General features: G+C 32.1%; 2 protein-coding genes across 2 annotated transcripts in view; one reads left to right on the forward strand and one right to left on the reverse strand.

Moving 5' to 3' along the window:
- Positions 1–13,288, forward strand: part of Slc35f5 (solute carrier family 35 member F5) — a 39,577-nt gene that overhangs the window by 3,696 nt on the left and 22,593 nt on the right. Inside the window, exons 4-7 of the mRNA XM_047544846.1 lie at positions 1,609–1,752; positions 4,600–4,662; positions 6,767–6,848; positions 9,616–9,806. Coding sequence (XP_047400802.1) covers positions 1,609–1,752; positions 4,600–4,662; positions 6,767–6,848; positions 9,616–9,806 — 480 coding nt within the window. The remainder of the gene's footprint in view (positions 1–1,608; positions 1,753–4,599; positions 4,663–6,766; positions 6,849–9,615; positions 9,807–13,288) is intronic.
- On the reverse strand, positions 2,694–3,041 carry LOC124979926 (60S ribosomal protein L30-like). The gene has a single exon (XM_047544847.1). It carries the CDS (start codon positions 3,039–3,041, stop codon positions 2,694–2,696), a length of 348 nt encoding a protein of 115 aa, XP_047400803.1.

The following is a 13,288-nucleotide window of genomic DNA, read 5'->3' on the forward strand; positions in this document are numbered from 1 at the left end:
TTAGATACCTAGTGTCCATTCAATTGTTTTTCAGTTGTGTCAAGGACTTTTTTTTTCCTCATGCCATTGGTTTGTTGGAGAAGCTGGATCAATTTTACTATAAAATATATAATTTTACTGTAAAATATACTATAAAACATACTTTTTTTTCTCATGCCATTGGCTTTTGGAGAAGCTGGATCATTTTACTATAAAGTTTTACTATAAAATATAAAATGATTTTGTCGATTGCTTCCTTGTGGAGGTCATTAAACTTATTGTTTGACATGTAAGATGGTATTTAGTTGTAAGGTCTCAATTTAGATTGAGTTTTTAGGAAAGAATAACTTGGTAAGTACTGGATATTTCCTTTAACATCATAACCAAGGGCCCATAAGTCTCATTTTGGGTGATACAGATTTATGCACTATAAAATTCTTTGTTGAAATTTAGCTTGTAATTGAATAAACATATGATTATTGCTCTGATAAGAGTATTTCATTGTGTTGCAAAATAGTGATCTTTCTAAGGACCATTTCTTCTGTGTTTATTAGCTGAAGTTCTTTAAGGAGAACTTTCCCAAAACTACCATTTGATTACCCTAAAGTACAGTTTATACACAAAAGTTTGGGTAAATCTTGATTTTTTTTTCCCTTTTGCTTATTTTAGAATAGAATTACCTTAACTTCTGGTAGTAACTATTGAGTTTTTTGGCATCATTACAAGTTCGTAGATTTTTATGTATTTTTTTATATTTGTCATATGTTTCAAAAAAGCATTGTAGTTAAATTTCTTTTAACTTCTGTCATGTCTTTGACCAGTAGGAACCCGTAGAGTTGGCTCTGGGATTCTTTTACTATGATCCCAGTAATCTTTACTGTCCTATTTGGTTTTTGACACAAGATGCTCCAGGCTCATTTCCTGTCCCATACCTGGATTTGGCCAGGAGTCATGGTTGCTTTTAGTGCAATATAGAGCACTAGGATTTTTTTCCCTAGAAGACATAATGGTAAGTTTATAGTGATATTTCCAATTCAAAGGAAGATTATAGGTTTTTGTATAACCACCTAATAATACTAAACTTCATATAGTTTTCTTCATACACTATTCTGCTTTGTTGCTCTTATATTGGTTCTGACTCTTCTTCGGTCGTTCACACACAGATCAGGAAAAGCCTCTCAAGAAACTTCTACAACTATTGTTCTTTCTCTTTTTGGTGCTTCCATGGCATCCTGAATTCCTATCATGGTACTTTGCACATTATACTGTATTTGCTTCATGTATTTGTCTTCTCTCTTAGATTGTAAGCTCCTCAAGGGCAGGAAAACCTTTTTTTATTTTCTTCAGTCCCTAGGGTAGGTCCATTTTGCACAATAGGTTATTAGTGGATATTGAATAAAGCTTTTTTTGAAGGTTGTTGCTGCTTTGTTTAACAATGTTATCCTTTATAGGTAAAGCTAATGCAGAATTCAGAAGTGAATATAAAATATATTTTTAATTCCTTTTGACTTTTCCCATCCAAATGAATGTCTAAAGAGATAAAAATCATATAATAGGTTTATTTTATTATGATGAGTACTAGGATTTAAGGTCATTTCATAGTTTTCTATGTAACCTTTTCTTCTACAGTACGTTTTTACTCAGTACAACAAACCATTCTTCAGCACCTTTGCAAAAACATCTATGTTCGTTTTGTACCTTTTGGGCTTTATTATTTGGAAGCCATGGAGGCAACAGTGCACAAGAGGATTTCGAGGAAAGCATGCTGCTTTTGTAAGTTTTAAATTTTATTTTCTAGAGAAGGTTTATTTTTTCAGACTTCAAAGACTTGTTAATTTCTTTAAGGTCATTCAGATTTTAAATTGCTTGGTGAGTGGGTAATGATAGACTATAAGAAAAACCTATTTTTTGTCAAACAAAATTTTAACATACAAAAATTTGAATACATGAGTTACTTATTTTGAAAAAGCAATGCATGTCTATACTTATAGAAATGCATAAACAATGTAGTATTATATATAGGAATACATTGTACATTGTATGTTCAGAAAACACAAAGGAACAAAATAAGAAAATAGTAAATTCTATCATTCAAGGATAACTATTGACAATGTTTTGGCATATATATCCACCATTCTTTTCCACTTTATCTTTTATAAAAATGGAATCATACTGTTATGGCCTATTTTATAACTTGCTTTTTCCATTTAATAGTATATCATGAACAAACTATGATTTAGTATTACTAGAACATTTTTTGTTAAGTATTTATAATTCTAACAGTTATATTGTTGAAAATAAGTTACGGTAACAAGAAGAATAAGAATAGTCTATTCATAATTCTACCATCCTAAGATCACTATAAATATTTGATTTTATCTATAGCTTATATACTTATGTGTATTCAATTAAAAATTGTGTATAAAAGAAGCTGACTTAGTTTTATCATTTTCTATCTGATTTTATTTTTAATTTAATGTTTCATGAATCTTTTCAGGCAAATAAATAAAATTTATTACTTTTCCCCTTTTATTTAACTCTCAACAGATTTTTCCTACTTTTTATTTTGATATAATAAGTAGGAATAGCCTTATTCTAATCTACCACTATTAGAGTAAATTTCTTAAGGTAAATGCTGAATAAGAGTAATGCCATTTTTTTTTTTTTTAAAAACAAACTCTGCCAAGTTTTATTAAAGAAAAATTTTTTGTGTTTTACTTTTCACCAGTCTGTTCTGGCGTGCTTCTAATGATATCAGAATCACCTGGATCAATGATAGACCATGTGCACACTCTGTAGTATTTTCTGCATACTGTACCCAATTCAATATTATTGCCACTGTAGTGATGGACACCAGTTTTGGTCAACATGGCATAGTACTCTATTTCAGATTTCCTTAAAGCTGGACAGTTGTTGGCAAGGATAACTAATTTCACTTTGCCCTCTCTGATCATCTTCAGAGTTTGTTTGTAACCCAGCGCATACTTTCCACTTTTCATAACAAGGTGGATCCTAGAGTTGATCGACTCCAGAGACTTTTTCGTCTTCTTTGCGGCCACCATCTTCCTGCCTTAGATGCAGGACGGCCCCCAACCAAGAACAGCCATCAAGATGGCCAGAGAGGTAGAAAGGAAGGAGTTCCCACTGAGTAATGCCATTTTTAAAGCCCTTGATTCTTGTTGTTAAATTACCATATGCAATGTTTGTACCAATTCATATTTTCCTTAGCAGTGTATGATATTGAACCCTTACCAAAATCCCAGCAATTTGATATGTGAATAATAATATATTGTGTAACCTGCTTGTTTTGGGTTTTTTTTTTCACATATTTGTTGAACAGTAGAATTCTTTTGTTTTCTTTGACTTGCCCATTTTTCTGTGTTCAGTCCATTTAAAAATTTATTAAGAGCTTGGTCTTTTGTCTTCGCATCTTGTTTTGTCATGTTTTAGTTAGTAATGTGACCTTGAGCAAGTTATTTAATCTTTTGAGACTTTTCAGAGATACTGAAAGGTATCTCTGGGGGTGGAGGTGAAATGAAATTAACACTGTGTTTTAGTTCATTTTTTCATTGCTGTGACCCAAAGACCTGACAAGAATTGAGGAGGAATAGTTAATTTGTGGGTTCATGGTTTCAGAGATCTCAGTTGATAAAAGACTGTCTCCATTCCTTGGGACTCGAGATGAGGCAGAACATCATGGCAGAAAGGCATGGTGGAGGAAGGTGGCTTTGGACATTGCACCAAGAAGCAGAGAAAGGCCAAGCTCAGTCCACGAAATATATACCCCAAAGGCATGCCCCACCCCAGTGATCCACCTTCTCCAGCCACACCCTACCTGACTTCAGTTGCCACTCAGTTAATCCCTGTCAGGGAATTGCTTGGGTTAAGGCTGTCATAACCTATTCTCTGACAATACTGTGATATTACTGTTGTTAAAAAGTGACCCACCCATACTTTCCCTTCTTGAAATATTATGATAGTTTTGTGAAAAAGGCATAGGCTTTAACATTAAACAACTTACTTGGGTTTTTAAAAGTTTTTTTCTTTCTTTTTTCTTTTTATTGATGATATTGAAAATTGAACCCAGGGCCTAGCACATGCTGGGCAAGTACTATATTACTGAACCATGTCCCTAACCTTCTAACTTGGGTTTTAATCCTTACTCTGCTACTTAAGTGAAATCTCTCTCTCTGTTTTTTTTTTTTTTTTTTTTTTGGTACAGGAGATTGAACTCAGGGGCACTCAACCAGTAAGCCACATCCCCAGCCCTATTTTGTATTTTCTTTAGAGACAGGGTCTCACTGAGTTGCTTAGCACCTCACTGTTGCTGAGTCTGACTTTGAACTCATGATCCTCCTGCCTCAGCCTCCTAAACTGCTGGGATTACAGGCGTGCGCTACCACGCCTGGGTAGATGAAATCTCAACCTCATAAAGAGAAAATGTTAACACCTACCCTACATGGTTGAATACTTGGCATTAGCTGCTGTTAATATTAATAGTAGATATATTCTTAGAGATCTATTTTGAGTTTTTGGTTCAATTTTTTTGAGATGTGTCTCAACTAGTCCTACACTATAGTGTGAGTTTAACTGAATTTTTGTTTTGTTATCTATATTTAGTTTGCAGATGCTGAAAGTTACTTTGCTGCTTGCACAACAGATACAACTATGAATAGTTCTTTGGTAAGTGCTGCTTTTCTCATTTAGCGTGGCAGGAAGAATCAAACTGCTCTGATAGTACCACAGCTATATTAGGAGGCATAGCTCAATATTGGCTGTCTTCCATGAGAATTTGTAATTTGGTACTTTCTTTGCACGGAGACCAGGGCCTAGAGATAAGCAACCTCTAAGGAGAGAAGAGGGGAAAGAGATACTAGTTAAAGAGTGAAAATAATAAAGGACGATCCTTTGTTTCTTACCAGCTTTTCAACTTCATGTTCACTGTTATCATCATTTGGAAACAAATATTTTTTGCTTGACACTGAGAATATATAAGCAAATCGTTTATTCATTTATTCCACAAATTTTTTTAAAGTACCTGATATGTGCGAAGCCCTTGTTTTAGGTTCTGAAAATATGGCTTATGTTCTAGTGTGTTAAAATGTGTATGTTTGGGAAGGGAGAGGAGACAGTAGTAAGCAAATTCAAATTAACATGCTTATTTTAAGTATTTATAATATAATTGAAGAAAGTACGTTAAAGTCCATTCTTTTTAGATCATCTCCAAAGCATCTCTTTAAAATACATTTTTGACTGTATTTTTACAAATGTGAGAAAAAATTTAAAGGTACTCTAAAACATAATACCCATTTGTGAAGCATTCACTGTCTTGGTGACCTCATTGACAGTATAATCTTTTTGTTTGTTTTTTGGAACCATTGTTGCATGCCAAGCAGGTTATTAGGTATTATGAAGAGTTTATGAAACTTGGAGAAACTGCCATTTCTTTTTTCTGGGATCTTAAGCATTGACTGGATAGTTCAATTTCATTTGCCTTTTCAGTGCAAAAGGCAGAGTTGAGATGGCAGCCTTGCTTTTCAAATTACTCTTATACTAATTCTTGCTTCTTTCTCTAAGATGGATATGTCAAATTGCTTTAGGCCAAATGCTACAAATGAAAAGTTCAATATAACAAAAAGTCTATATCTATTTCCACCCATATTGTCTCTTCTTTTACTGAATATGTTTCATTGTAAAAGTTCTGTACCAAGAGTTAAAAGAGAAAGAAATTTTAAAAATCTGTTAATGTTTAAGAAATAGCCCAGTGGAGAATTGTGTTTTAAATATAGACTATCTGAAGAACATTTCTAAAAACACTTGAGGCATTTAGAATCACCTAAAAATATGGACCTTTAGAGCATGATTAGATAAACCTGACTTTAATTCTGTCTGCTACTCGGTTATTTTACATCTCTCTTTCTAGAAAAGTTCTTTAAAATACCTATTCTGTAAAGTTACTGTGAGGACTAATGAGAAGTGTATGTTTAACTGCTTTGGACTTGGTACCAGTTACATAGTAAAAGCTCTTAAGTGGTAGCTGTATTTTGTTTTTGTTGTTGTCTGTTAAGCAAGCAAAGAAAGGTTTTCAAGAATTTTTGTTTTTTGTTGAATCTTATGTAATAAAGCAATCAGGCAAATATAAATACATTTGGTATACTTGATTACCTGTTCATTGTCTACCTTCTCCTTTAGAATACATGATCATTGAGGAAGAGACTTTGTCTATTTTAATCTTTTTCTCCAGGGCCTAGAACAGGGCCTGACAAGTAGGAGCACAGTATTTTTTTTTTTTTTTTCTTTATGGGAGTCCAGTATTGTGTATGTTGCCCAGGCGTTCCCAAACTCCTTGGCTTAAGCCATCCTCCTGCCTCAACTTCCTGTGTAACTGGGACTGCAAGTCTATGTCACACTGAGCCTGGCATTTGAAATGTATTTTTTAAAAGAATGAATTAGCTGAAAGGGAAGTCTCTTTTTATGTTATTTATAACATTTAGTTGTCTTACTGTGCCAAAGCAGTTTATTAATATAAATTCATATCACAAGTTTATTAATATAAACTGCTTTCTAAACATTTCTAAACTTTAAACAGATTCTTTCCTGTCATTGTACCTATGTGGATCAGTTTTAAATCTTTAACTTGCGTTTTGGCAAAGTCATGCCATATAAACATACTGATGAAAGCTGTGTTTTAGATGGTATTTGTGTCTATATACCATTCATTTGCATTTAGCCAATATATTAGTTTTTATTCATGTTTATATTTGTTTCTGTTTCTTTTACATTCCAGAGTGAACCTTTATATGTTCCTGTGAAATTTCATGATCTTCCAAGTGAAAAACCTGAGAGCACAAACATCGATACTGAAAAGAGTGAGTAAAACTTAGAATTTCATGACTGAGAACGGATGGAAATTTTAACTTCATTAAAGCCACCCAGAACTTAAGTGTTTTTGTGGGTGGACTGGGATCATGTAATAGTTCTGTTCTGTGTGGGCTGACTAGGCCTGTAATCTTCTGAAAGTTTGTTTGGATCATCAATCTGATACAGTATAGATTTTATATTAAGTCAATTGGAAATAATTTCCAAATACCAGAAATCTTTGTGGTTTCATCACACACACACACACACACACACACACACACATATATATATATATATATATATATATATGATGATACATGAATAATTTTCTTTTTTTTAATATTTTTATTAGTTATTGATGAACCTTTATTTATTTATTTATATGTGGTTCCAAGAATCAAACCCAGTGCCTCACACATGCTAGGCAAGTGCTCTACCACTGAGCCACAATCCCAGTCCTGAATACTTTTCTTTTAAACATACCCTCAAAGACCCTACTAGTAAATTACAGTAGTTTTGCTCGTTCTGTAGCCTTACTAAATAAAAAATATCAGCTTTAATGAAAGATATACTATTTATCTGTAATTTCCTTTACAAGGAATGAACCTGTGTAGAGAGAAGTATTCTGCATACTTGTCCAGAAAAGTAATTCTTATAAGTTGGGTTCCTGAGGAAAAATTCAAATAAAGTTTTACTATAAATGCTAAAATAATAATCATCCTAAAATCCTTAACCAGGTGGTTGGTTGTATATACATACAAATGTAGAAACTTTTTTTATATATTTAATAATGACTTTATTGAAATATAATTTGTATATCATATAATTCACCCATTTAAAGTATACAGTTCAGGGTTGTTTTTAGCATATTCATATCACAAGTTGTACAAACATAACCACAATCAATTTTAGAATATTTTTATCACTTAGAGACTTTGTGCCCTTTAGCCATAAACCTATCTCTTCAGCCATAGCCAACCATAATTTTACTTTTTATCTCTATGGAGTTGGCTATTCTAGACATTTTATATAAATGGAATCGTATAATATGTGACTTTTTGTGGCTGGTTTCTCTCACTTAGCATAATATTCTTATCCATGTTTTAATTTGTAATGTGTTATTGCTTTATTTTTAATGGCTAAATAATACTCCACTGTATGTATACACCATAATTTATTTATCCATTCTTCAGTTGATGGACATTGGATTCTTTTGCCCTTTTGGCTTTAATGAACCTGTGAGCATGTGTGTACAAGGTGACTTTTTATTTTTTGGTAGATAATATGTTTTCATTTATCTTGAGTATATATTTGGGAGTATAATTGCCAAGTCAAATGGTAACTCTGTTTACACAGATGAACTGCCATACTGTTTTCCAGAGTGACTGTACCATTTACATTCCTATTAGCCATGTATAAGTGTTTGGCTTTTTCCACATCTTTGCCAGCTATAGTTAACTCTCTTTTTTATTCTACCCATCCTAGTGAGTGTTAGTGGTGTTCCATTGTGACTGAAGTCTGTATTGGATTTCATTTGCTATGTATTTCACTGGATAAATCTGTATTCAAATACTTTGTCCATATTTTGTCTTTTTGTTATTGAGTTGTGAAAGGTCTTTATGTATTCTTATTGGATACTTAATTTGTCAATATTTAAATGCAGAAACTTTGAATACTGGTCTCATTTAAAGCTCTTTAAAATATTTTATAGATAAAACCATTTTTTCCATTAACTCTTTTTTTTTCTCCCTGATTTCCTTCTTTATTTTTTTAAATTTATTTTTTAAATTTATTTTTACTGTAAACAAATGGGATACATGTTGTTTTTCTGTTTGTACACGGAGTAAAGGCATACCATTTATGTAATCATACATTTACATAGGGTAATGGTGTTTGATTCATTCTGTTAATTTTTCCCTTCCCTCACCCCTCTCACCCCTCTTTTCCCTCTATACAGTTCCTCCTTCCTCCATTCTTGCCCCCTCCCACCCCCATTATGTGTCATTACCTGCTTATCAGCGAGATCATTTGTCCTTTGGTTTTTTGAGATTGGCTTATCTCACTTAGCATGATATTCTCCAATTTCATCCATTTGCCTGCAAATGCCAAAATTTTATTATTCTTTATGGTTGAGTAATTCCACTGTATGTATGTGTATATATGTATATATATATATATATATGTACATATATACACACATATATATACATATGTATATATATACCACAGTTTTTTTATCCATTCATCAATTGAAGTACATCTAGGTTGGTTCCACAATCTGGCTATTGTGAAATGAGCAGCTATGAACATTGATGTGGCTGCATCTCTGTAGTATGCTGATTTAAGGAAATGAACAGACACTTCACAGAAGAAGATCTACAAGCAGTCAACAGATACATGAAAAAATGTTCAACATCCCTAGTAATAAGAGAAATGCAAATCAAAACTACCCTAAGATTCCATCTCACCCCAATTAGAATGGCGATTATCAAGAATACAAGCAACAATAGGTGTTGGTGAGGATGTGGGGAAAAGGTACACTCATACATTGCTGGTGGGGTTGCAAATTAGTGCAGCCACTCTGGAAAGTAGTGTGGAGATCCTGTTAACTCTTGAGTGAGCAAAACTACTCCAGTTAATAATATAACTGGTTTTATTTGTCTTACTCTGATCATAAATGAATTTAAATAGTATGAATTTATCCTTAAATTAAAATTGGGTTTTGTTGGATGAAAGGGTACATTTAATTATTTTGTACTATGATTTCTTTTTAAGCTCCCAAAAAGTCTCGTGTAAGGTTCAGCAACATTATGGAAATTCGACAACTTCCATCAAGCCATGCATTAGAAGCGAAGTTGTCTCGCATGTCATATCCTACGGTGAAAGAACAAGAATCCATATTGAAAACTGTGGGGAAACTGACTGCAACTCAAGTAGCAAAAATTAGCTTTTTTTTTTGCTTTGTGGTAGGTCTTTTCTTTATTATATATTTGGCACTTTCATTTCTAGATGGTATACATACCAACAATATAATGTTGAACTATAAGACTCTTAGTCTTTCACTTTAAGCTACTAATAGCATTAGGGAACTAGAGTATTAAAGTTAGTAAATGTTAGTCACACTTCAAAGAATTGTAAGGTCAATAAATCCTATAACATTACATCTATTTATATACATATACACATGTGTTTATATGTGTATATGAACACAGTTTGAAAAGTTTCTTAGAATTTTCCATTGTTTTAGGATCAGAAACATGAATAGAGTTATTTTACACTGTGATGTATACTAGGACTGTTTAGTAAATGTGCTTATTAAACATTTTATTGTATTCATTAATTTTTTCAGATTTCTGCAGTTTTATATTAAATTTACATAAATACTATCAAGTATTATTTCAGCAAGTACTCATAGTGAATATTTCTATATGATTTCTGGTAGTATCATTTATAGTATGTTAATACAGAAAATAAAAGTGGTAGTTAAGAGTTCATATAGAATAATGATAGAGTAAGTAAAGTATTATTATTTTGGGCTAAACTAGAAGTAGAGTCTTGTCTCAGTCAATGAGAACTCTAAAGTGTAGAATTTAAAAAATTAATTTCAGTGCTACTTTATATACACATATCATTGAAATGTTATGAATCCAAGGTTGTTTAACCTGAGCCTTTATGATTCAGATTTATACTGAGTATTGTAAAGCACTAGTGTATTGCCAATGTTAGTGTAAGTGAAATGATATGAGGTGTTACTTCCTAATTTTGTCTCCTATATCTATTCAATAGCCCATTTTTGTTCATTCCCTGGCCAGTAATTTTGGCTTAAGTGATACTTTGATTAAAATATTCTGTTGCATAAATCAAAGGAAAATCTTTGGGAATTGTAATGTGGTAATTACATATATAATAAAAATAGTTTAAAGGCTTGTATATTTGGGTTATTAGTTGGGATTTCTGTTAGCTTATTTTAAGAGAATGTAAGGCAGAACTAAAATTTATTAATTGTTTCCCTTCTAAGGAGACTTGAGGTGATGTGTGATAAAAGCATTTATATGGTAAAAGTTAAGACAAGGGTGCAAAGATAAGAGCCAGTTAAATGAGTACTGGGGTCAGGAGCTGACTGTAGAGTGGGATGATTATATCAAGAACTTCAGTTTAAAGCTACTTAAGGTGGGCATAAAGCCATCTGTAGGCAAAGTGACAGTATGGCAAAAAAGGAAAATCTTTGAGTTAAACATAACTTCTTGTCTCATAAAAGAAAGTATCTCCCTTCCTTGGATAAAGCAAACTTTGTCTTAACATTAAACTTGAAGAGAAATGTACTGTGGGTGATATGTTCCAAGACCCTTAATGGCCTGAAGCCATGGAGAGTACTGAGCACTATGTGTACTGCTTTTTTTACTTTCCATGCATACTTGTGATAGTTTAATTCATAAAATAGGCACAGTAGGAAATTAACAACAATAGTAATAAAATAGGACAATTATAAATATATACTTTAAAAGTTATTTAAAACTTAGGAATTATTCTACAATTTTCCATTTAATATTTTTGGACTGTGGTTGACCACTGGTAACTCAAACTTGAGAGTGAAACTATGAATAAGAAGGGACTAGTGTAATACATAAGTCCTTATTGTATCCTAATACATAAGTCTATATTGTACCATAAGTCCTTATGTATTACACTATTACGTAATGCATTGCTACTGTTCTTATGTATACCACTATTCTGTGTAGCAGGTTTAGAGATATGTGCAGATAATACCCTTCTAAAGAATATTTTAAAAATTATAGTAAAATATAGTATTAAACTTATTGTTTGAATCATTTTTAATGTTATTGACATTGCATATATTCACATTGTTGATAACATCTATCTATAGAACTTTTTTTTTTATCTTGTAAAACTGGAACTCTGTTCATTAAACAATAGCTCCTCTTTCTTGTTGTCCCAGCCCCTGGCAGTTACCATTCTACTTTCCATTTCAATGAATTTGACTAGTCTAAATATCTCTTATGAGTGGACTCAAACAGTATTTGCCAGCATTTGACTGCTTTATTTCACTTAGCATAATGTTCTCTAGGTTCATCTATATTGTACCATATGTCAGAATTTCTTTTGAAGGCTGATTAATATCCATTGTATGCATACACCACATTTTATTCATTCTTCTGTCAGTAGACACTTGGGATACTCCCATCTTTTGTTTTGTTTTGTTTTGTTTTTAAAATAGCATTTATTTTTTTAAATAAATTTTAAAAAATATTTTTTTAATGTGTGCATTACGGGAAGGGATACGCCATTTTAACTGCATTAAAAAGAAAAAAATCCACCTGAAATACATGTTAGTCTTCAGTGAAGGCATTTCTATAGGAAGTCAAAATAATATAGTCCAGATATATAGGTTTTGGAAACCTGACAATAGAATGATAAGTAATAGAAAAATAATAGAAAGATAAGATCAAGAGCAATGCTGTTCAGTAGAAACATGACATGAACCTCAAATGCAAGCTATATAAATAGCTTTAGGGCTGGGGAGACAGCTCAGCTGGTAGAGTGCTCGCCTCACAAGCACAAAGCCCTGAGTTCGATCCCCAGTACCGCAAAAAAAAAAAAAAAAAAAAAAAAAAAATAGCTTAAAATTTTTTAGTAGACAAATTTTTAAAAGGTTAAAAAAAACTAGAGATGTTAATTTTAATGCTGTATTTTTATTTAATGCTGTATATATGAAATATTTCAACATGTTATCAATATAAAAGTTATTGATGAGATAGTTCATTTTCTTTTTTGTATTACAGCTGTTTTCTAAAACCAGTGTGTATTATACCCCACCTACGTTTCAGTTCAGACTAGCCAATTTTAGTTGCTCAGTAGTCACGTGTGGCTTATGTCTAGTATATTGGACAGTACAGGCCAAAAGAAGTTAAAGATTGGTGCATTTGCCCATTTTCTTTGAATAACTTTTGTCTTAGTACTTAATGGTGGTTTATTTTTTTCTGTAAAATATTATTATTTAGCTACATTGCCTTTATCAGAATATCTTCTGTTATATATCCAAAGGAAATGAACTCTATATCTTGAAGAGATCTATATCTCCTTGTTCATTGCACAATATTCATATCTTGGCTGATATGAGAAGCCAAGATAATGAGAACAGCCTAAGTGTCCATTGAAGTATAAAGAAAATGTGATATATATGTGTGTGATATGTGATATGTGTATGTGTATATAATATATATATATCTATATATCAATAAATATTTATGTACATACATACACATAATGTAATATTTTCATTCACAAAAAAGGACGTACCATCATTTGCAACATGAATGAACTTGGAGGATATTGCTAAGTGCAATAGCCAGGCACAGAAAGACAGGTACTGTATGATCTTATTTATAAGTGGACTCTAAAAAATTTGAACTCAGAAAAGCAGAAAGTA

The sequence above is a fragment of the Sciurus carolinensis genome, chromosome 3, assembly GCF_902686445.1.
Source record: "Sciurus carolinensis chromosome 3, mSciCar1.2, whole genome shotgun sequence".
Classification (NCBI taxonomy): Eukaryota; Metazoa; Chordata; class Mammalia; order Rodentia; family Sciuridae; genus Sciurus; species Sciurus carolinensis.

Coding starts and splice junctions, on each gene's coding strand:
- LOC124979926 (XM_047544847.1), bottom strand. CDS start 3,041: ATGGTGGCCGCAAAGAAGACGAAAAAGTCTCTGGAGTCGATCAACTCT.